This window comes from Mobula birostris, chromosome 6 (genome assembly GCF_030028105.1).
Source record: "Mobula birostris isolate sMobBir1 chromosome 6, sMobBir1.hap1, whole genome shotgun sequence".
Lineage (NCBI taxonomy): Eukaryota > Metazoa > Chordata > Chondrichthyes > Myliobatiformes > Myliobatidae > Mobula > Mobula birostris.
In genome coordinates this window covers 99132660-99156977 of record NC_092375.1, presented here as the reverse complement: position 1 = coordinate 99156977, position 24318 = coordinate 99132660, and the positions used below count along the sequence as shown (strand labels likewise).

The following is a 24318-nucleotide window of genomic DNA, read 5'->3' as shown; positions in this document are numbered from 1 at the left end:
ACTTGTTCAACCTTTCTCTGTAATTTAGGAGATGAAACCCAGACAACATTTTAGTAAATCTCCTCTGTACTAACTCAATTTTATTGACATCTTTCCTATAATTTTGTGACCAGAACTGTACACAATACTCCAAATTTGGCCTTACCAATGCCTTGTACAATTTCAACATTGCATCCCAACTCCTATACTCAATGCTCTGATTAATAAAGGCCAGCATTTCAAAAGCTTTCTTCACCATCCTATCCACATGAGATTCCACCTTCAGGGAACTATACACCATTATTCCTAGATCCCTCTGTTCTACAGCATTCTTCAATGCCCTACCATTTACCATGTATGTCCTATTTTGATTAGTCCTACCAAAATGTCGCACCTCACAGTTTTCAGCATTAAACTCCATCTGCCATCTTTCATCCCACTCTTCTAACTGGCCTAAATCTCTCTGCAAGCTTTGAAAACCTACTTCATCATCCACAACACCACCTATGCTAGTATCATCTGCATACTTACTAATCCAATTTACCACCCCATCATCCAGATCATTAATATATATGACAAACAACATTGGACCCAGTACAGATCCCTGAGGCACACCGCTACACCCCATCCTCCAATCTGACACACAGTTATCCACCACTACTCTCTGGCGTCTCCCATCCAGCCACTGCTGAATCCATTTTACTACTTCGATATTAATGCCTAACGATTGAACCTTCCTAACTATCCTTCCGTGTGGAACCTTGTCAAAGGCCTCACTGAAATCCATATAGACAATATCGACCGCTTTACCCTTGTCAACATTCCCAGTAACCTCATCAAAAAATTCAGTAAGATTTTTCAAACATGACCTTCCATGCACAAATCCATGTTGACTATTCCTAATCAGACCCTGTCTATCCAGATAATTATATATACCATCTAAGAATACTTTGCATCAATTTACCCACCACTGACATCAAACTCACAAGCCGATTATTGCCAGGTTTACTCTTAGAACCCTTTTTAAACAATGGAACAACATGAGCAATACGCCAATCCTCCGGCAGCATCTCCGTTTCTAATGATATTTGAAATATTTCTGTCAGAGCCCCTGCTATTTCCACACTAACTTCCCTCAAGGTCCTAGTCTGTCTGGACCCGGAGACTTATCCACCTTTATATCCCTTAAAAGTGCCAGTACTTCCTCTTCTTTAATTGTCATACTTTCCATAAATATCCTTCTTGTTTCCTTTACATTACACAATTCAATATCCTTCTCCTTAGTGAATACCGAGGAAAAGAAATTGTTCAAAATCTCCCCCATCTCTTTTGGCTCCGCATATAGTCATCCACTCTGATTCTCCAAGGGGCCAATTTTATCTCTCACTATCCTTTTGCCACTAACATAACTGTAGAAACACTTTGGATTTATTTTCACCTTACTTGCCAAAGCAGCCTCGTATCTTCTTTTAGCTTTTCTAATTTCTTTCTTAAGATTCTTTTTACATTCTTTATATTCCTCGAGCACCTCATTAACTCCAAGCTGCTTATATTTATTGATCCCTCCCTTTTTCCGAATCAAGTTTCCTATATCCCTTGAAAACCATGGCTCTCTCAAACTTTTAACCTTTCCTTTCAACTTAGCAGGAACATAAAGATCCTGTACCCTCAAAATTTCACCTTTAAATGACCTCTATTTCTCTATTATATCCTTCCCATAAAACAAATTGTCCCAATCCACTCCTTCTAAATCCTTTTGCATCTCCTCAAAGTTAGCCTTTGTCCAATCAAAAATCTCAATCCTAGGTCCAGTCCTATCCTTCTCCATAATTACACTGAAACTAATGGTATTGTGATCACTGGACCCGAAGTGCTCCCCAACACATACCTCCGTCACCTGCCTTATCTCATTCCCTAACAGTAGATCCAACACTGCCCCTTCTCGAGTTGGTACCTCTGTGTATTGCTGCAAAAAACTATCTTGCACACATTTGACAAACTGCAAACCATCCAGCCCTTTTACAGAATGGGCTTTTCAGTCTATGTGTGTAAAATTAAAATCTCCCACAATCACAACCTTCTGTTTACTACAAATATCTGCTATCTCCTTACAAATTTGCTCCTCCAGTTCTGGTCCCCATTAGGTCGTCTATAATACACCCGTATAAGCATCATAACACCTTTCCTATTCCTCAATTCCACCCAAATAGCCTCCCTGGACGAGTCCACTAATCTATCCTGCCAGAGCACCACTGTTATATATTCTCTGACAAGCAATGCAACACCTCCCCCTCTTGCCCCTCCTATTCTTTCACACCTGAAGCAACGAAATCCTGGAATATGTAGTTGCCAATCGCACCCTTTCTGCAAGCACGTTTCACTAATAGCTGCAACATCATATTTCCTGGTATCAATCCATGCTCTAAGCTCATCCACCTTTCTTCCAATGCTCCTCGTATTAAAATAGATGCATTTAAGAAACTCTCCACCTCCCACTCTCTGCTTATCCTTAATGGAGCAAACAACTTTGTTACCTTTTTCTTCCTTTTCCCCTACATCTTTGGTCTGAGTGCTCCTGATCTCTGTCCCCGGCCTATCCTCCCTCACACACCACCTACCTGCCTTCTCCATTTGTGAACCAACCTCTTCTCTCCTAGTCTCTTTAATTTGATTCCCTCCCCCCAACCATTCTAGTTTAAAGTCACCTCAGTAGCCCTCGCAAATCTCCCCGCCAGTATATTGGTCCCCCTAGGATTCAAGTGTAATGCGTCCTTTTTGTACAGGTCACGCCTGTGCCAATAGAGGCCCCAGTGATCCAAAAACTTGAATCCTTGCCCCCTGCTCCAATCCCTCAGCCACGCATTTATCCTACATCTCATTGCATTCCTACTTTCACTGTCGTGTGGCACAGGCAGTAATCCCGAGATTACTAACTTTGTAGTCCTTTTTCTCAACTCCCTTCCTAACTCCCTATATTCTTCTTTCAGGACCTCTCCCCTTTTCCAGCCTATGTCATTGGTACCTATATGTACCACAACCTCTGGCTTCTCTCCCTCCCACTTCAGGATCTCTTGGACACAATCAGAAATATCCCGGACCCTGGCACCAGGGAGGCAAACTACCATCCGGGTCTCTGGACTGCACCCACAAAATCGTCTATCTGACCCCCTAATAATTATGCAATTATGTAATGAATTATGTGAGTAATTATGCAATGAATTATTTTGTGTTTAACAATTAATAAATTTAGACCAATATTTAGAAATACTTTGACATGTAAGAGTCTTATTTGTTGGTCAGTGTCAAAAAGCCAAATTAAATCCATTGTGATTCAATGTTGTAAAACAATAAAACATGAAAACTTCTAAGGGGGAGAGGGGTGAATACTTTTTATAGGCACTGTATATGTGATTCTTCTGTAGATTTTAACCGTACCTTAATGAGATAGCATGTGTTATGTGCCTTACACCCTGATTCAAAGAAATGGTGTCTCGTTTCTATATACATTATGTGGTTGTACATGTTTTATGCAGGTATAGAGTTAAATGACAATAAACTTGACTTGTACTTATGACTTGACTGGGGGGTCCTTGTGCAGGATTCCCTAAAGATTAATTTGCGGGAAGGCAAATGCAGTGTTAGAGGACTAGAGTATAAAAGCAAGGATTTAATGTTGAGGCATAAGGCAATGGTGCAATCTCACTTGGAGAATTGTGAGCTGTTTTTGGCCTCTTAAGGAAGGATATGCTGAAACTGGGGAAGGTTCAAAGAAGGCTCACAAAATGAATTTGGTTTTGAGCAGCTTTAAGAGCTATAAAGAGCATTTGATGGCTCTGAGCCTGTATTCACTGAAATTCAGAAGAATGGGGGGGTGACCTATCAAACGGTGAAAGGCCTTGATGAAGCGGATGTGGAGAAGATGTTTTCTATGGTGGGAGACCAGAGGATACAGCCTCAAAATAGAGCAGCGTCCTTTTAGAACAGAGATGAGGAGGAATTTCTTTAGCCAGAAAGTGGAGAATCTATTAAGGATGGAAGGGCGCCCATTCAGAACAGAAATGCGAAGAAATTTTTTTAGCCACAGGCGGCAGTGGAGGCCAAGTCATTGGGTGTATTTAAGGCAGAGACTGGTAGGTATCTGAGTAGCCAGGGCATCAAAGGTGAGAAGGTGGGACAGCGAGACTAAATGGGAGAATGGATCTGCTCATGATAAAATGGCGGAGCAGACGCAATGGGCCGAATGGCCGACTTCTGCTCCTTTGTCTTATGGTCTAATCTGTGAAATTTATTGTCACAGGCAGCTGTGGAGACCAAGTCTGTATGTATATTTAAGGCAGAGGTTGATTGGTCAGGGCATGAAGGACAGGGAGAAGGCAGAAGATTGAAGCTGAGAGGAAAAATGTATCAGCCATGATGAAATGTTGGAGCAGACTTGATGGGCCAAATGGATGCACCATATACAGGGAGAGGGGATTTAGTTTAATTTGGCTACTGGAATGAACATAGTACAGTACAGCGTAGGCCAGGAACAGCCCTTCATCCCACAATGTCTGTACTGGACACAATGCCAGGCTCTTCTGTCTGGATATATATTTCTTTAGAGAAACAGCGTGAATCAATGAGTCATGCCAGAAGTAGCCTACCTATGTAACACTAGCCTTAAATATGATGAGGGTTTCAGTCTCTCCCCCTCTTCAGGCGGTACATCTCAGACCCTGCCACTCTGAATGAAAAGAAAATTTCTCACTGCCCCTCCACTCTGTCTACCAATTACATCTCTTTTCCTGGTTTGGAGAGTGGGCTTTGATAAGGACAGACTGTGGCAGCATCTGGTCTGATGGTGAGCTTAGTCCATGCAGTCAGAATAACTACATCTGTGGGAGATGCCTCCGGTTTGGACACTTGAGTCCTGGGTTAAGTGATGACTTAAGACTCTACAGCATGTCTATGAAGCTGAGCTACATCGATAGTTAAGAGGTGGACACTCTATGACTTGCGAGGGATGAGGTTCTGCAACGCAAATTTGGGGAACTAGGTGTGCAACAGGAGGGGAAGAAAGATGCAGTCAAATGTCAATTAGCTTAAATTATATTTAGATTATGAAGACACACAGTCCTCTTTTATTGTCATTTAGTAATGCATGCATTAAGAAATGATACAATATTTCCTCCGGTGTGATATCACAAAACACAGGACAGACCAAGATTGAAAAAACTGACAAAACCACATAATTATAACATATAGTTACAACAGTGCAACAATACCATAACTTGATGAAGAAGTCCATGAGCACAGTAAAAGTTCAAAGTCTTTCAAATTTCCCACATCTCATGTAGATGGGAGAAGGAAGAAAAACTCTCCCTGCCATGCCCAACCACAATTCGTCTCTGAGTCATCCGAAAACTTTGAGCCTCCGAATCAGCTCTCCGACACAGAGTACTGAGCGCCATCTCTGTCAAAACGATTCAACCTCAATCTCGGTCGCCAACAGGCAAAGCCGGGCATTTTGAGGCCTACCCTCCGGAAGATTCCCAACCACGCAGTAACAACAGCAGCGAACGAGCGTTTCAGAAATTTTTCCAGATGTTCCTCTGTGCTTTCACGTCTGTCTCCATCAAATCAGAATTGTCCACGGCCCCTATTTTAGATTTATTTATTTCCTGTGTATCAAAGCATGCAGAGAATATTTTTGTTTGCATTAAAAAATCAACACACCCAAAGATGTGCAAGTAGCAGACAACAAGTGTCACCAAATACTCCAGTACAAATAGAGAATGCCCACCATATTCAGAAAACTGAGATATTAGGTAGAGCAGACAAGGCACAGGGGAGAGGTCCTTGGTACAGAGCAGGTGGAAGAGCAGTGACAGGTTATATATAACTGAAAAATCTTTTGGTATCCTGCTTTATATTATTGGCTAGTGGGCTATTGCCTTCATATCTCATCTTTTTCCTCCTTATAGCATTTTTAGTGGCCGTTCATTGGATTTTAAAAGCTTCCCAATCGTCCAACTTCCATTTACTTTTGCTGCCTTATACACCCTTTCCTTGGCATTTATGCAATCCATAACTTCCCTTGTCAGCCACGGTTGCCACCCCCTGCCATTTGAGAATGTCTTCAGTGGTTATTTCAATAGACAATAGGTGCAGGAGTTTGAGCCAGAACTGCCATTCACTGTGATCCTGGCTGATCATCCACAATCAGGAACCCGTAGCTGCCTTCTCCCCATATCCCTCAACTCCGCTATCATTAAGAGCTCTATCTAACTCTTTCTCGAAAGCATCCAGAGACTTGGCCGCCACTGTCTTCCGAGGCAGAACATTCCACAGATCCACAACTCTCTGGGTGAAGAAGTTTTTCCTCAACTCTGTTCTAAATAGCCTACTTCTTATTCTCAAATTGTGGCCTCTGGTTCTGGACTTCCCCAGCATCGGAAACATTTCTTCAGCAGTTTGATCGGGGCACAACTCTGCAAGCGCGTGGACGTCAGCCAGTGAGAACAGCGGGCAGAGTTTAAAAGGAGACAGCTTTAAAGAGCAGGCGTCTGACTGGGCGGGGGGGGGGGTAGGCAGAGTAGGAAGGATTTTGCGATAACGGGTCGAGGCGAGGTGGGTTGTCTGTGTAGAATACAGACAGGAAGAATGTGTGTGAGGCCAGTGTTCTGTGCTCAGTGTCAGATATGGGAAATCCTGGAGACCACCAGCCTCCTGGACGGCTGCATCTCCACCAGGTGCATCGAGCTGCAGCTCCTTAGGGACTGCGTTAGGGAACTGGAGATGCGGTTCGATGACCTTCATCTGGTCAGGGAGAGTGAGGAAGTGATAGAGAGGAGCTGTAGGCAAGTAGTCACACCGGGGCCTGGGGAGACAGATAAGTGGATAACAGTCAGGAGTGGGGAAGAGCAGGAGTCAGAGGCTAGAGAGTACACCTGTGGCTGTCCCCCTTAACAATAAGTACTCCTGCTTGAGTGATGGCCTACCCCGGGGAAGCAACAGTGGCCGCGCCTCTGGCACAGAGTCTGGCCCTGTGGCTCAGAATGGTAGGGAAAGGAAGAGTATGGCAGCAGAGATAGGGGACTATAGGTAGGGGGTCAGACAGGCGATTCTGTGGATACAGGGAAGAAGCACGAATGATAGTTTACCTCCCAAGTGCCAGGGTCTGGGATGTTTCTGATCGCGTCCATGATATCCTGAAGTGGGACATATTGGTACCAACAACATAGGTAGGAAAAGGGAGGAGGTCCTGAAAACAGACCACAGGGAGATAGGAAAGAAATTGAGAAGCAGGACCACAAAGGTAGTAATCTCGAGATTACTGCCCATGCCATGGGACAGGCAGTACAGGAATAGAATGAGGTGGAGGATAAATGTGTGGCTAAGGGATTGGAGCAAGGGGTAGAGATTCAGATTTCTGGATCATTGGGACCTCTTTTGGGGCAGGCATGACCTGTACAAAAAGGATGGGTTGCACTTGAATCCCAGAGGGAACCAACATCCTGGTGGGGAGGTTTGCTAAGGCTATTAGGGAGAGTTTAAACTAGGATTGCTGGGGGGTGGGAACCAAACTGAAGAGACGGAGGAAGAGGCGGTTGGCTCACAAATAGAGAAAACTTGGAGACAATGCGAGAGGGAGGATAGGCAGGTGATAGAGAAAGTACACGCTCAGACCAAGGAGTATTATGAACAAAGCGGATGAGCTTAGAGCGTGGATCAGTACTTGGAGCTATGATGTGGTGGCCATTACAAAGAGTTGGATGGCTCAGGGGCAGCAATGGTTACTTCGAGTGCCAGACTTTAGATGTTTCAGAAAGGACAGGGAGGGAGGCAAAAGAGGTGAGGGCGTGGCACTGTTGATCAGATCACTGTTGATCACTGTTGTCACGGCTGCAGAAAAGGAGGTAGATAGCGAGACAAATTCTGGAAAGGTGTAATACTAACAGGGTTGTCGTGGTGGGAGATTTTAATTTCCCAAATATCGATTGACATGTCCCTAGAGTGAGGGGTTTCGATGGGGTGGAGTTTGTTAAGTGTGTTCAAGAAGGTTTTTGATAAGCCTACAAGAGGAGAGGCTGTACTTGATTTGGTATTGGGAAATGAAGCTGGTTAGGTGTCAGATCTCTCAGTGGGAGAGGATTTCGGAGATAGTGATCGGAATTCTATCTCCTTTACCATAGTTCTGGAGAGGGATAGGAACAGACAAATTAGGAAAGCGTTTAATTGGAGTAAGGGGAAATATGAGGCTATCAGGCAGGAACTTGGAAGCATAAATTGTAAACAGATGTTCTCAACAACATATGGAAGAAATGTGACAAATGTTCAGGGGAAATTTGCGTGGAGTTCTGCATAGGTATGTTCCAATGACACAGGGAAAGATAGTAGGGTACAGAAACCGTGGTGTACAAAGGCTGTTGTAAATCTAGTCAAGAAGAAAAGAAGAGATTACGAAAGGTTAAAAAAAACTAGGTAACGATAGAGATCTAGAAGATTATAAGGCTAGCAGGCAGGAGCTTAAGAATGAAATTAGGAGAGCCAGAAGGGGCAATGAGAAGGTTTGGCAGACAGGATTATGGAAAACCCCAAGGCATTCTACAAATATGTGAAGAGCACGAGAGTGTGAGAGAATAGGACCAATCAAGTGTGACAGTGGAAAAGTGTGTATGGAACTAGAGGAGATAGCAGAGGTACTTAATGAATACTTTGCTTCAGTATTCAGTACGGAAAAGGATCTTGGCTATTGTGGGGATGAGTTACAGCAGACTGAAAAGCTTGAGCATGTAGATATTAAGAAAGAGGATGCTGGAGCTTTTGGAGCATCAGATTGGATAAGCCACAGGGACCGGACGAGATGTACCCCAGGCTATTGTGGGAGGCGAGAGAGGAGACTGCTGAGCCTCTGGTGATGATCTTTGCATCATCAATGAGGACAGGAGAGGTTCCAGAGGATTGGAGGGTTGTGGATGTTATTCCATTACTCAAGAAAGGGAGTAGAGATAGCCCAGGAAATTGTAGTCATAGTCATAGTCATACTTTATTGATCCCAGGGGAAATTGGTTTTCATTACAGTTGCACCATAAATAATTAAATAGTAATAAAACCATAAATAGTTAAATAGTAATATGTAAATTATGCCAGGAAATAAGTCCAGGACCAGCCTATTGGCTCAGGGTGTCTGACCCTCCAAGGGAGGAGTTGTAAAGTTTGATGGCCACAGGCAGGAATGATTTCCTATGCATCTCGGTGGAATGAGTCTCTGGCTGAATGTATTCCTGTGGTGGATGGGAGACATTGTCCAAGATGGCATGCAACTTGGACGGCATCCTCTTTTCAGAGACCACCGTCAGAGAGTCCAGTTCCAACCCCACAACATCACTGGCCTTACGAATGAGTTTGTTGATTCTGTTGGTGTCTGCCACCCTCAGCCTGCTGCCCCAGCACACAACAGCAAACATGATCGCACTGGCCACCACAGACTCGTAGGACACCCTCAGCATCGTCGGCAGATGTTAAAAGACCTCAGTCTCCTCAGGAAATAGAGATGGCTTTGACCCTTCTTGTAGACAGCCTCAGTGTTCTTTGACCAGTCCAGTTTATTGTCAATTCGTATCCCCAGGTATTTATAATCCTCCATCATGTCCACACTGACCCCCTGGATGGGAACAGGGGTTACCATAGACCAGTGAGTCTTACTTCAGTGGTTGGTAAGTTGTTGGAAAAGATCCTGAGAGGCAGGATTTATGAACATTTGGAGAGGCATAATATGATTAGGAATAGTGAACACGTCATGCCTTACGAGCCTGATTGAATTTTTTGAGGATGTGACTAATCACATTGATGAAGGTAGAGCAGTAGATGTAGTGTAGATAGATTTCAGCAAGGCATTTGATGAGGTACCCCATGCAAAGCCTATTGAGAAAGTAAGGAGGCATGGGAATCAAGAGGACGTTGCTTTGTGGATCCAGAACTGGTTTGCCCACAGAAGGCAAAGAGTGGTTCTAGACGGGTCATATTCTGCATAGAGGTCAGTCACCAGTGGTGTGCCTCAGGGATCCGTTCTGGGACCCCTTATTCTTCGTGATTTTTATAAATGACCTGGATGAGGAAGTGGAGGGATAGGTTAGTAAATTTGCTGATGACACAAAGTTTGGGAGAGTTGTGGATAGTGCAGAGGGCTGTCAGAGGTTACAGCGGGACATTGATAGGATGCAAAACTGGGCTGAAAATTGGCAGATGGAGTTCAACCCAGATAAATGTGAGGTGGTTCATTTTGGTAGGTCAAATATGATGGCAGAATAGAGTATTACTGGTAAGAGTCATGGCAGTGTGGAGGATCAGAGGGATCTTGGGATCTGAGTCCATAGGACACTCAAAGCTGCTGTGCAGGTTGACTTTGTGGTTAAGAAAGCATACGGTACATTGACCTTCATCAATCGTGGGATTGAGTTTTGGAGCCGAGGTAATGTTGCAGCTATATAGGACCCTGGTCAGACCCCACTTAGAGTGCAGTGCTCAGTGCTGGTCTCCTCACTATAGGAAGGATGTGGAAACCATAGAAAAGGTGCAGAGAAAATTTACAAGAATGTTGCCTGGATTGGGGAGCATGCCTTATGAGAATAGGTTGAGTGAACTCGGCCTTTCTTCCTTGGAGTAACAGAGGACGAAAGGTGACCTGATAGAGGTGTACAAGATGATGAGAGGCATTTATCGTGTGGATAGATGGAGGCTTCTCCCCAGGGCTGAAATGGCTAGCACGAGAGGGCAGAGCTTTAAGGTGCTGAAGAGTAGGTACAAAGGAGATGTCAGGGGTAAGTTTTTTAGACAGAGAGTGATGAGTGCGTGGAATGGGCTGCCAGCAACTGTAGTGGAGGTGGATATGATAGGGTCTTTTAAGAGACTCCTGGACAGGTACATGGAACTCAGAAAAATAGAGGGCCATGGGTAACTGTAGGTAATTTCTAAGGTAAGGTATTGTGCTGTCAGTTTTCTGGGTCTTGTGTGGGATATAGCTATCCTGTGCCTTGAGAACTATTCCGAGAAGCTTCAGTTATCTTTGCTCTGCTGTTGTCCCCACTGGTATCCTTCTCCAATCCACCTAAGCAAGATGCGCTCTCATGCCTCTATAATTCCCTTTATTCCACTGTGATAGAAACATAGAAAATGCAGGAGTAGGCCATTCGGCCCTTCGAGCCTGCACCGCCATTTATTATGATCATGGCTGATCATCCAACTCAGAACCCCGCCCCAGCCTTCCCTCCATACCCCCTGACCCCCGTAGCCACAAGGGCCATATCTAACTCCCTCTTAAATATAGCCAATGAACTGGCCTCAACTGTTTCCTGTGGCAGAGAATTCCACAGATTCACCACTCTCTGTGTGAAGAAGTTTTTCCTAATCTCGGTCCTAAAAGGCTTCCCCTCTATCCTCAAACTGTGACCCCTCGTTCTGGACTTCCCCAACATCGGGAAAAATCTTCCTGCATCTAGCCTGTCCAATCCCTTTAGGATCTTATACGTTTCAATCAGATCCCCCATCAATCTTCTAAATTCCAACGAGTACAAGCCCAGTTCATCCAATATTTCTTCATATGAAAGTCCTGCCATCCCAGGAATCAATCTGGTGAACCTTCTTTGTACTCCCTCTATGGCAAGGATGTCTTTCCTCAGATTAGGGGACCAAAACTGCACACAATACTCCAGGTGTGGTCTCACCAAGGCCTTGTACAACTGCAGTAGTACCTCCCTGCTCCTGTACTCGAATCTTCTCGCTATAAATGCCAGCATACCATTCGCCTTTTTCACCACCTGCTGTACCTGCATGCCCACTTTCAATGACTGGTGTATAATGACACCCAGGTCTCGTTGCACCTCCCCTTTTCCTAATCGGCCACCATTCAGATAATAATCTGTTTTCCTATTTTTGCCACCAAAGTGGATAACTTCACATTTATCCACATTGAATTGCATCTGCCATGAATTTGCCCACTCACCCAACCTATCCAAGTCACCCTGCATCCTCTTAGCATCCTCCTCACAGCTAACACTGCCACCCAGCTTCGTGTCATCCACAAACTTGGAGATGCTGCATTTAATTCCCTCATCCAAATCATTAATATATATTGTAAACAACTGGGGTCCCAGCACTGAGCCTTGCGGTACCACACTAGTCACCGCCTGCCATTCTGAAAAGGTCCCGTTTATTCCCACTCTTTGCTTCCTGTCTGCTAACCAACTCTCCACCCACACCAATACCTTACCCCCAATACCGTGTGCTTTAAGTTTGCACACTAATCTCCTGTGTGGGACCTTGTCAAAAGCCTTCTGAAAATCCAAATATACCACATCCACTGGTTCTCCCCTATCCACTCTACTAGTTACATCCTCAAAAAATTCTATGAGATTCGTCAGACATGATTTTCCTTTCACAAATCCATGCTGACTTTGTCCGATCATTTCATCGCTTTCCAAGTGTGCTGTTATCACATCCTTGATAACTGACTCCAGCAGTTTCCCCACCACCGACGTTAGGCTAACCGGTCTATAATTGATATTGATACATGTGACTATGCTTCTCTCACTCTCTCAAATTGCAGTATGAATTCAATCATATTATGATTATTTGGAGAAGGACGTCTGAGAATCGGAGCAGGAGTGCGGAGGAAGCCATTTTGAATTTTTCAGGTTTTTTTCATTGGCATTCAAAAATGTGGAACTGCGCAGGCGTGTGATGTCGGGCAGTGAAGTGCCGAGGTTTAAAAGGAACAGAGCCTTATACAGTGGGCAGCAGAGAGAGCCGGGACCAGAGTGAAGGCTTAAGGGCTTTGGCTCAATGGGCTTAGGCAGAAACGAGCGAGGCGAGGAAGGCTTGGTATTCATTTTTTGTTGTTATTTGAGGAGAGGAGCAGTATGAGTGTGAGAGCAGCTTGTTGTTCTCAGTGCTGGATGTGGGAAGTTGTGGAGTCTCCCAGCCTCACGGACGTCCACATCTGCACCAGGTGCGCCGAGATGCAGCTCCTAAGAGACCACGTTAGGGAACTGGAGCTGCAGCTCGATGACCTTCATCTGGTCAGGGAGAGTGAGGAGTTGATAGAGAGGAGTTACAGGCAGGTGTTCACACCGGGGCTACGAGAGGCAGAGAAGTGGGTCACCATTAGGAGGGGGAAGAGGAAGAGTCAGGTAATAGAGAGTACCCCAGTGGCTGTGCCCCTTGACAATAAGTACTCCTGTTTGAGTACTGTTGGGGGGGGGGGCGACAGCTTACCTGGGGGAAGCAACAGTGGCCATGCCTCCAGCATAGAGTCCAGCCCTGTAGCTCAGAAGGTAGGGAATGGAAGAGGAGGGTAGTAGTGATAGGGGACTCGATAGTTAGGGGGTCAGATAGGCGATTCTGTGGACACAGTCCGGAGACCCAGATGGTAGTTTGCCTCCCTGGTGCCAGGGTCTGGGATGTTTCTGATTGCGTCCAAGATATCCTGAAGTGGGAGGAGAGGAGCCAGAGGTCGTGGTACATATAGATACCAATGACATAGGGAGGAGAAGAGGAAAGGTCCTGAAAGGAGAATATAGGGAGTTAGGAAGGGAGTTGAGAAAAGGACGGCAAAGGTAATAATCTCAGGATTACTACCTGTGCTACGCGACAATGAGGGTAGGAATGCAGTGAGGTGGAGGATAAATGCGTGGCTGAGGGATTGGAGCAGGGGGCAGAGATTCAAGTTTTTGGATCATTGGGACCTCTTCTGGTGCAGGTGTGATCTGTACAAAAAGGATGGGTTATACTTGAATCCTAGGGGACCAATATCCTGGCGGGGAGAATTATGAGGGCTACTGAGGTGACTTTAAACTAGAATGGTTGGGGGGTGGGAATCAAATTAAAGAGACTAGGAGAGAGCAGGTTAGTTCACAAATAGAGAAAGCTAGTTTACAGTGTGTGAGGGAGGATAGGCAGGGGACAGAGATCAGGAGCACTCAGACCAAAGAGGTAGGGGAAAAGGAAGAAAAAGATAACAAAGTTGTTTGCTCCATTAAGGATAAACAGAGAGTAAGAGGTGGAGAGTTTCTCAAATGCATCTATTTTAATGCTAGGAGCATTGTAAGAAAGATGGATGAGCTTAGAGCATGGATTGATACCTGGGAATATGATATTAGTGAAACGTTGTTGCAGGAAGGGTGTGATTGGCAACTAAATATGCCAGGATTTTGTTGCTCCAGGTGTGATAGAATAGGAGGGGCAAGAGGGGGAGGTGTTGCATTGCTTGTCAGAGAAAATATAACAGCGGTGCTCTGGCAGGATAGATTAGTGGACTCGTCCAGGGAGGCTATTTGGGTGGAATTGAGGAATAGGAAAGGTGTAGTGATGCTTATCGGGGTGTATTATAGACGACCTAATGGGGACTGAGAACTGGAGGAGCAAATTTGTAAGGAGATAGCAGATATTTGTAGTAAGTACAAGGTTGTGATTGTGGGAGATTTTAATTTTCCACACATAGACTGGGAAGCCCATTCTGTAAAAGGGCTGGATGGTTTGAAATTTGTCAAATGTGTGCAAGATAGGTTTTTGCAGCAATACACAGAGGTACCAACTCGAGAAGGAGCAGTGTTGGATCTCCTGTTAGGGAATGAGATAGGTCAGGTGATGGAGGTATGTGATGGGCAGCACTTAGGGTCCAGTGATCACAATACCATTAGATTCAATATAATTATGGCGAGGAATAGGACTGGACCCAGGGTTGAGATTTTTGATTGGAGAAATGCTAACTTTGAGGAGATGCGAAAGGGTTTAGAAGGAGTGGATAGGGACAATTTGTTTTATGGGAAGGATGTAATAGAGAAATGGAGGTCATTTAAAGGTGAAATTTTAAGGGTACAGGATCTTTATGTTCCTGTTAGGTTGAAAGGAAAGGTTAAAAGTTTGAGACAGCCATGGTTTTCAAGCGATATAGGAAACTTGGTTCGGAAAAAGAGAGGGATCTACAATAAATATAGGCAGCTTGGAGTTAATGAGGTGCTCGAGGAATATAAAGAATGTGAAAGAACCTTAAGAAAGGAATTAGAAAAGCTAAAAGAAGATACGAGGCTGCTTTAGCAAGCAAGGTGAAAATAAATCCAAAGGGTTTCTACAGTTATATTAATAGCAAAAGGATAGTGAGGGATAAAATTGGTCTCTTAAAGAATCAGAGTGGATGGCTATGTGCGGAAGCAAAAGAGATGGGGGAGATTTCGAACAATTTCTTTTCCTCGGTATTCACTAAGGAGAAGGGTATTGAATTGTGTAAGGTAAAGGAAACAAGAAGGTAGTTATGGAAAGTATGACGATTAAAGAAGAGGAAGTACTGGTGGATAAGTCTCCGGGTCCAGACAAGATATTCCCGAGGACCTTGAGGGAAGTTAGTGTGGAAATAGCAGGGACTCTGACAGACATATTTCAAATGTCATTTGAAACGGGGATGGTGCCGGAGGATTGGCGTATTGCTCATGTTGTTCCATTGTTTAAAAAGGGTACTAACAGTAAACCTGGCAATAATCGGTCTGTATATTTGACGTCAGTGGTGGGTAAATTGATGGGAAGTATTCTTAGAGATGGTATATATAATTATCTGGATAGACAGGGTCTGATTGGGAACAGTCAACATGGATTTGTGCATGGAAGGTCATGTTTGACAAATCTTATTGAATTTTTTGATGAGGTTACTCTGAAAGTTGACAAGGGTAAAGCGGTCGATATTGTCTATATGGACTTCAGTAAGGCCTTTGACACGGTTGCACACGGAAGGTTAGTTAGGAAGGTTCAATCATTAGGCGTTAATATCGAAGTAGTAAAATGGATTCAGCAGTGGCTGGATGGGAGACGCCAGAGAGTAGTGGTGGATAACTGTGTGTCAGATTGGAGGATGGTGTGTAGTGGTGTGCCTCAGGGATCTGTACTGGGTCCAATGATGTTTGTCATCTATATTAATGATCTGGATGATGGGGTGGCAAATTGGATTAGTAAGTACGCAGATGATACTAAGATAGGTGGTGTTGTGGATAATGAAGTAGGTTTTCAAAGCTTGCAGAGAGATTTAGGCCAGTTAGAAGAGTGGGCTGGAAGATGGAGTTTAATGCTGAAAAATGTGAGGTGCTACATTTTGGTAGGACGAATCAAAATAGGACATACATGGTAAATGGTGGGGCATTGAAGAATGCTGTAGAACAGAGGGATCTAGGAATAATGGTGCATAGTTCACTGAAAGTGGAATCTCATGTAGAAAGGGTGGTGAACAACGCTTTTGGTATGCTGGCCTTTATTAATCAGAGCATTGAGTATAGGAGTTGGGATGTAATGTTGAAATTGTATAAAGCATTGGTAAGGCCAAATTTGGAGTATTGTGTACAGGTCTGGTCACTGAATTATAGGAAAGATGTCAATAAAATTGAGAGAGTACAGAGGAGGTTTACTAAAATGTTGCCTGGGTTTCATCTCCTAAGTTACAGAGAAAGGTTGAACAAGTTAGGTCTTTATTTTTTGGAACGTAGAAGGTTGAGGGGGGACTTGATAGAGGTGTTTAAAATTATGAGGGGGATAGATAGAGTTGACGTGGATAGGCTTTTTCCATTGAGAATAGGGGAGACTCAAACAAGAGGACATGAGTTGAGAGTTATAGGGCAAAAGTTTAGGGGTAACATGAGGGGGGACTTTACTCAGAGAGTGGTAGCTGTGTGGAACGAGCTTCCAGCAGAAGTGATTGATGCAGGTTCGATGTTGTCGTTTAAAGTTACATTGGATAGATATATGGACAGGAAAGGAATGGAGGGTTATGGGCCGAGTGCAGGTCGGTGGGACTAGGTGAGAGTAAGAGTTCTGCATGGACTAGAAGGGCCGAGATGGCCCGCTTCCATGCTATAATTGTGATATGGTTATACGATTACTGCCTCCTAAGAATTCCTTTACATTAAGCTGCCTTATAAGGTTTTTACACAACACCCAATCTAAGATAACCTTTCCCTAAGTAGGCTCAAGCACAACTGCTCTACAGAGCTATCTTGTAGGCATTCAGCAAAATCCCTCTCTTGCAAGTTGACAACAACCTGTTTTTCCCAATGCTCTTGCATGTTGAAGTCCTCCATTACAATTGTGTCATTACCTTAATTACATGCCCTTTCCAGCTCCCTTTGTAATCTCAACCCCACATATTGGGTACTATTTGTGGCTATATATGATTCCGATAATGTTTTTGTTTGCCCTTGCAGTTTCTTAACTCCACCCACAAAGATTCAACATTCTCTGACTCTCTGTCTTCTCTTCTAAAGATGCAATCCTACCTCTTACCAACAGAGCCACACCACTGCCTATACCTTTCTGCCTGTCCTTTTGATACAAAGTATATCGTTTGATGTTAAGCTCCCAACTATGGTATTCTTTCAGCCATGACTCAGTGATGCCCACAAAGTCATACGAACCAATCTCCAATTGCACGAGTTTGCTCACCTTATTCCAAACGCTTCACGCATTTAAATACAACACCTTCGGTCCTGCATTCTTCGCCCTGTTGAATTTTGCCTCTGTGGTACAATTTAACTCTTTGCTCTGTCTGTATTTGTACCAAATCATTGGCTTGTCCTTCTTTACATTCATGTCACAATCATCATCCTCAGCTGTATCACACTGGTTCCCCATACCCCTGCCATGTTAGTTTAAACCACTAACAACAGCTCTAGTAAACCTGCCCACAAGGACTCTCCCACCACAGGAAACATCCTCCCCACATCCACTCTATCAAGGCCTTTCACCATTCAATAGGTTTCAATGAGGTCGCGCTTCATTATTCTGAATCCCAGTGAGTACAGGTACACAGCCACCTTTCAATCCTGAAATCATTTTTGTGAACCTCCTTTAAACCCTCTCCAATGTCAGCACATCCTTTCTTAGATAAGAGCCTAAAAATGCCCACAATACTTCAAGCGTGGCTTCACCAGTGCTTTATAAAGCCTTAATTTTTAGATGCTCTCTTTTATATTCTAGTCCTCTAAAGTATTGGTGAGGTTTAATTTGGAGTATTAGAAACCATAGAACATTACAGCACAGAAACAGGCCTTTTGGCCCTTCTTGGCTGTGCCGAACCATTTTTCTACCTAGTCCCACTGACCTACACCTGGACCATATACCTCCATACACCTCTCATCCATGTACCTGTCCAAGTTTTTCTTAAATGTTAAAAGTGAGCCCACATTTACCACTTTATCTGGCAGCTTATTCCACACTCCCACCACTCTCTGTGTGAAGAAGCCCCACCTAATGTTCCCTTTAAACTTTTCCCCCTTCACCCTTAACCCATGTCCTCTTTTTTTTTCTCCCCTAGCCTCAGTGGAAAAATCCTGCTTGCATTCACTCTATCTATACCCATCATAATTTTATATACCTCTATCAAATCTCCCCATATTCTTCTACGCTCCAGGGAATAAAGTCCTAAACTATTCAACCTTTCTCTGTAACTCAGTTTCTCAAGTCCCGGCAAAATCCTTGTAAACCTTCTCTGCACTCTTTCAACCTTATTGATATCCTTCCTGTAATTAGGTGACCAAAACTGCACACAATACTCCAAATTCGACCTCACCAATGTCTTATACAACATTGTGCAGTTATACAATCTTATACAATATTGTGCAGTTTTGTTCACCCACCTACAGGAAAGATATAAGGTTGAAAAAGTAGAGAGAAAGTTTACAAGGATGTTGCCAGAGCTGGAGGACCTGAGCTATAGGGAAAGGTGAAATAGGTTAGGACTTTTTTCCTTGGAACATAGAAGATCAAGGGGAGATTTGACAGAGGTATTCTGAGGGGTATGGTTAGGGTAAATGCAAGCAGGCTTTTCCCACTGAGTTTGCATCGGACTACAACCAGAGGTCATGGGTTAAGGGTGAAAGGTGAACATTTTAAGAAGAACATGAGGGGAAAAGTTTGTCACTCAGAGGGTCATGAGTGTGTGGAATGTGCTGCCAGCACAATCGGTGCATGCGAGCTTGATTTCTATGTTTCAGCAAAGTTTGGATAGGTACATGGATGGAGGAGGCAGTTGAAGTGGTTTGGTATGGACTAGATGGGCTGAAGTCCTGTTTCTATGCTGCACTTTTCTGTGTCTTGCTTGGAGTGCTGTGTGCTTCTCTCGTCACCATATAATAGAACAGATGTGATAGCATTGGACAGGTTTGATAGAATAAAACTACAGCTATGAGGATCCCTGCAGCCTGTGATCTCTGTCTGTTAGAATGCTTTTGGCACATTGGCCTTCATAAATCAATGTACTGAGTACAGGAGATGGGATGTTATGCTGAAATTGTACAAGACATTGCTGAAACCTAATTTGGAGTATTGTTTGCAGTTTTGGTCACCTACCACCAGGAAACATGTAAACAAGGTTGAAAGAGTACAGAGATAATTTACAAGAATGTTGCAAGGTCTAGAGGACCTGCATTATGAGGAAAGGTTGAATAGGTTAGGAATGTATCCTCTGGAACATAAGAAATTGAAAGGAGATTTGATAGAAGTATACAAAATTATGAAAGGTATAGATAGGGTAAATGCAAGCAGGGTTTTTCCCACTGTGGTTGGATGGGACTACAACTAGAGATCTTGGGTTAAGAGTGAAAGGTGAGAAGTTTAAGGAGAACATGATAGGAAACTTCTTCATTCAAAGGGTCATGAAAGTGTGGAATGAGCATATGAATTCGATTTTAACGTTTAAGAGAAGTTTGGATAGGTACTTGGATGGTAGGGATATGGTCCCCATGGCAGCTTGACGTGAGTAAGTAGTCTAAATGGTTTTGGCATGGAACAGATGGGCCACAGGGCCTATTTCTGTGCTGTACTTTTCTATGACTCTATATCCCATCAAGACCTGGGGACTTAACCACCTTCATGCTCTTTAACTCCTCCTGAAATTCCCGAGCATATCAATACACTCACAGCACTGATCTCCCTATGCTCCACGTCCCTCTCCTTGGTAAGTTCTGATGTAAAGTATTCATTAAGGACCTCACCCACATCCAAACAAATTCCCCCTCCCCCTATTGGGGTCATGAATCTTTCAAGTTTGGCTTGTTCAACTTTTGCGGTAATTGTAAACTGTTCTTTAGGATTCAGTTAACAAGAATCCTAAACAAGAGTTAAAATATATAAGACAATGTTTTGGGACATTGTAATTTTCTGCAAGGTGAAACTGACTCCTGCTGGAATAACAGGTAGAAGACACAGGCTGTGTAAATAACAACTTTATTACTGATGTTACAGTAGAAGTGATTTTTACAAAATATACACTATGTACAATGGCTTTAGATAACATCAAAAGCCATACATACAAAATACATTTCCCAATCTATATACAGACAACAGAAGATCTTTTGGCCATATAAGTGTAACTGGGTTTCCCAGAAATCAAGCACTCTCTAAAAACCACAATTTTACAAAATATTAAAAGTTAGAGCGTATTTTTACACACACAATGTAAGCTGACATCAGCTGCAAACTGAAAACCTGATGTCATTCAACATTCAGTCTGGAGATTTTTCAGAAGCACGTGGTCATTTTATATATATATACATAAATTGCATTTGCACAGCACAGCTCACCTTGAAGATGCAAATCAGAAGTTCTCCTCATCTACCAGTTATGCTTCCTCTAGTTATATACTTCTGATTTGAAACAACCTGCATTTGTCAAAGATTGCTTTTGTGCCTTATTATCCAAAATAATAGAAATCCATTTAAGTGCATAGGCCATTGCAGTGCCCTGCTGACTACTATCTTGTTTAAAAGAAAAGCAGCACTTTGAATGCACACCATCGTAATGATAACACAACTAACAGATTTTCTTGCTTGATCCTATCTTTTTCTTGAAACGTCAATACTACCTCTCCTTCACAAACAGGTGCTGCAGGAGACTGTATTAGTTATTTGAGATTAGTGATGAGATGATTTGGTGAGTTTATGGCTTAGGAAGAATGCTGTTGATATTTCCTGAGGCTGTGCAACATTCATTTATTTTCTGATAACAATGTCCTTTGCAGTACTTGTAAGTAAAATTATTACCTGCTGCTGACATTCTTATATATATCACACTTCTTGGGTGCAAACAAGCGATTCAGGTCCCACCCTAATTTCACAAAACCCACAATCTGTGCTCAGGAATATCTCCAAAAGTGAAAAACAAACTACTGTCTTGAACCTACACAGGTAATTGACATGAAGAAGTGGTTGAAATACTGAAGTGTAACCCCTCCAACCCTTGCCAGTTGTTCGTCCTAATTGAGGCATTCAGTTTTCACCCTCTCGGCCCCAAATTTCACCCACTAATTGAACGTCTAGGGTGGTGGAGTGGAGATACATCTCACCAAAGGAGATGCAAGGTTTTCCTTCCCTTTGCTAGCCTGCAGCTCACCATTGGACAAGGTGTCACACTTGCCTAGCCCCCCAATCATGATCACATGACCATGGGAGCAGTTGGTGTATATCACAAGTTCTGGTCACGTGACCACTGATGTCAGGCAGATCATCTCTGAAGAGTATTAATAACCGCTGGGGTCACCATCTTGTAAAGACACTGCCCAGAAGGCAACAGCAAACCAATTCTATAGAAAATTTACCAAGAACAATCAGGGTCATGGATAGAAAAAAGAATAGAAGAGACTAAAGACAGATGAAAGACAACATGGCACATAAAGATGATGAATGGAATTTCTACCAAGAAAAATATTGGCAATAATTACTAAAACACCATTTCCATTAATATAATTCACCACTGACAAGCTAATTTTGATTGAGGTTGGCAGGCAGAAATGGAATTTACTTGTGCTGGATTACCTTTATCATGGAGAATACTATATTCGGTACCCCCACACCTTTGCTCCACCACATGGCCTGCCACACCACCTCAGAGCCCACTTCCAGAACTTTGCCCCACTCTTCAGATGGGTCACACTGTCCTCTTCCCCATACCATTCATAATTAGGAGAACTGTCACTGCTACACCCTAAAATCAATCTTCAGACAAAACTCTCTCCTGTTAATGTTCATTGTGTTGATGTGGTCAGCCCACTCATTTCCCTCCTTCCCCTCTCCTCACCCATGGACCAAGTTTCCACATCACAGAAGAAACCACAAAAATGGTGAAAATGATGCCCATCCCAGCAAAATGCTGACAGTAAACAAATTTGACAAGCATTGCATCATGCAAGCTGTTACATATGAAAAGCAATGTATATTTGGTGCATTTATATATCTCTGTGTGTCTTTATTATACCAAACTGCAGCAAAAGATCCACATTCAGAAAGGAGCAGAATCATACACAGTTGTTTCCAAAACTTTGGGGACCTGTGCCTCTGATCCCACTCCTCAGACAGCTGGAGGTGGTGTTGGAGAGAGATGGGTTCTCTGCACAACTCCCCCATCCCCAATGCCCCTTCCCAATCCCAATTAACAACTACTTCTGGCAGCAGGTACTACTGAGAGGATAGTTTTTCCTTTGTTTGGAACTGGCTATTTTTCTTTTTAAATGGTAGTTACAGGTATATTCCTGCATTTTTTTTGGTGTCAGCTCTACCTTCATCTGTGTGAGTAAACCTAAGGGTTGGCAGCCATGGACACACAGCTTCATTCATGTTAACTGCAAGCAGTGTTTGTGTGTTCAGAGAAGGCCGGCTGTATGGCTTACAAAGTGACTGCTTTCTGCAGACTGGCACACAACAACTTGTGAGTCAATATCGTTTGGTAGGGGCAATGATTCCTGAATACTTTTATACTTTAACTGGTCCCCGAAATTGGCAATGAAGTCTAATGACTAGCATTTGCGTTTGGCTTATAAATCTCCAGTTAGTTCCTGCAGCTCACATAATTCAGTACAACTGTTTGCATATTTAGATAATGCACTACCAGGTGCTGTAGGAAGGCAACTTGTTAGCCTGAATAAACTACAGTGAGTTGTCTGTTCTGTGTTGCAGCACGTCATAATGGATTAAGTATGGTAAAATCTAGAGGTTTAGTTCACAGATCCATGATAAACCACAGGGTTATTCCACAGAGCTAATCTGGGTTGAGTTTTTGGGTATTGTTCCTATATTAAGTATGGTAATATCAATTTTACCATCAATAAAATGGCCTTTTGATGTAAATTTTTAAAGATTCTGTCATATTAGGTGGGGGCAATCACAAATGTCAAAGCAACAAGCTACACTGTTCTAGGAAACATTCCAGTAATTTGGGCCTCTCCTCGCTCCTGCCTTTGGTCATAGCTTGAGTCATCCTAAACCATTCATCTGAGCAATGTGTTATTAAGATCCCTCTTTTCATTTCCCCTATCCATGCAGTGAGTCAAAATCATACTGATTTGATTTCTAAACTTGTCAGCCAACCAGTCTATCTGATCCAGGGTGTATGATCTGGAATGAAGCACCAGGGAGAACTAATCGAGAGTCCACAGAAACTTGTTTAAACTATTCAAACTCTTTCTTGTTACTTTACTTGCAACAGTAAGTAAAATTTATTTGATTAGTCTGAAACATTGTCAGACACTGCCCTAAATGAGTTAACTGCCCTTCTCTCTCATTACATAATATCACATGAAGATCACAAGCAGATTCTCAGGAAGCTTTAAGGTTGTTCAACTGATGATACCAAATATTAACTAAAAATGACTAAACTACCATCATAAAATAAAATTGCTTAAATCTTTAAAAAAAAAAGCTGCAAGCCTTTCAAATTTACAACCATCATCTCAATGGACGGGTAAAACATCTGAATAAATAATATAAATAAATTATGACTATGTTCTAAACTTCTTCACAACCAAAAGCCATTATTGTATAACTAAACAGTCATAATTAAACAAATTAGCTAAACAAAAGAGTGTCTCTTTAATACATTAAAAGAGTTGGGCTTTCCCCACTTCTGCAAAAGCTGTAACTATCTGTAGTTGATAAGTTTACATATTAACTAAATACTGTGACAAATGTAGTATGCTTCTAAAACAAATGTTAGTGTACAGAAATAGCTCCACACATCAGCTGAGGAAAATGTCCACCTTTTGTATGCTGTGTACTCGTCCTGGGCTTGAGGCTATGTCACTTGCTGGACTTCCAGAGGCCGGCAACACTGTGGTTCTGGATTCACGTAAACAATGGGGATCTGGTCATGGCCCAGTTCAGCAGTGCTTGAACAGTCATACTTAGTTTTAGCAACCCTTTTCCTTCCAGTATGTGATGGGGTAAACATAGCTTCTCCTATGGAAAGGTAGCACAAAAAGTAAAGATGTTACTGCAGATTCTTCCCAGACTGATATGAGCCAAAGACATACATGTGCAAGGGGAATTCAGCTGGCTT

The 24318-nt window shown here is 43.0% G+C and overlaps 1 protein-coding gene across 9 annotated transcripts in view; it reads right to left on the bottom strand.

Moving 5' to 3' along the window:
- Positions 1-5127: 5127 nt before the first annotated feature.
- Positions 5128-24318, bottom strand: part of lrch1 (leucine-rich repeats and calponin homology (CH) domain containing 1) — a 397317-nt gene continuing 378126 nt past the window's right edge. For 5 of the 9 annotated variants that reach the window (XR_011886379.1, XR_011886383.1, XR_011886380.1 and 2 more), the window contains one exon: positions 24131-24218. Coding sequence is in view for 3 of the 9 variants with exons in the window: in XM_072260922.1 (XP_072117023.1) it covers positions 24105-24218 (114 nt within the window). In the remaining 6 variants the exon portion in view is untranslated. Of the gene's footprint in view, positions 5640-20234; positions 24219-24318 lie in introns of those variants that run through there. The other 4 variants (XM_072260922.1, XM_072260924.1, XR_011886381.1 and 1 more) reach the window with 3 other exon arrangements.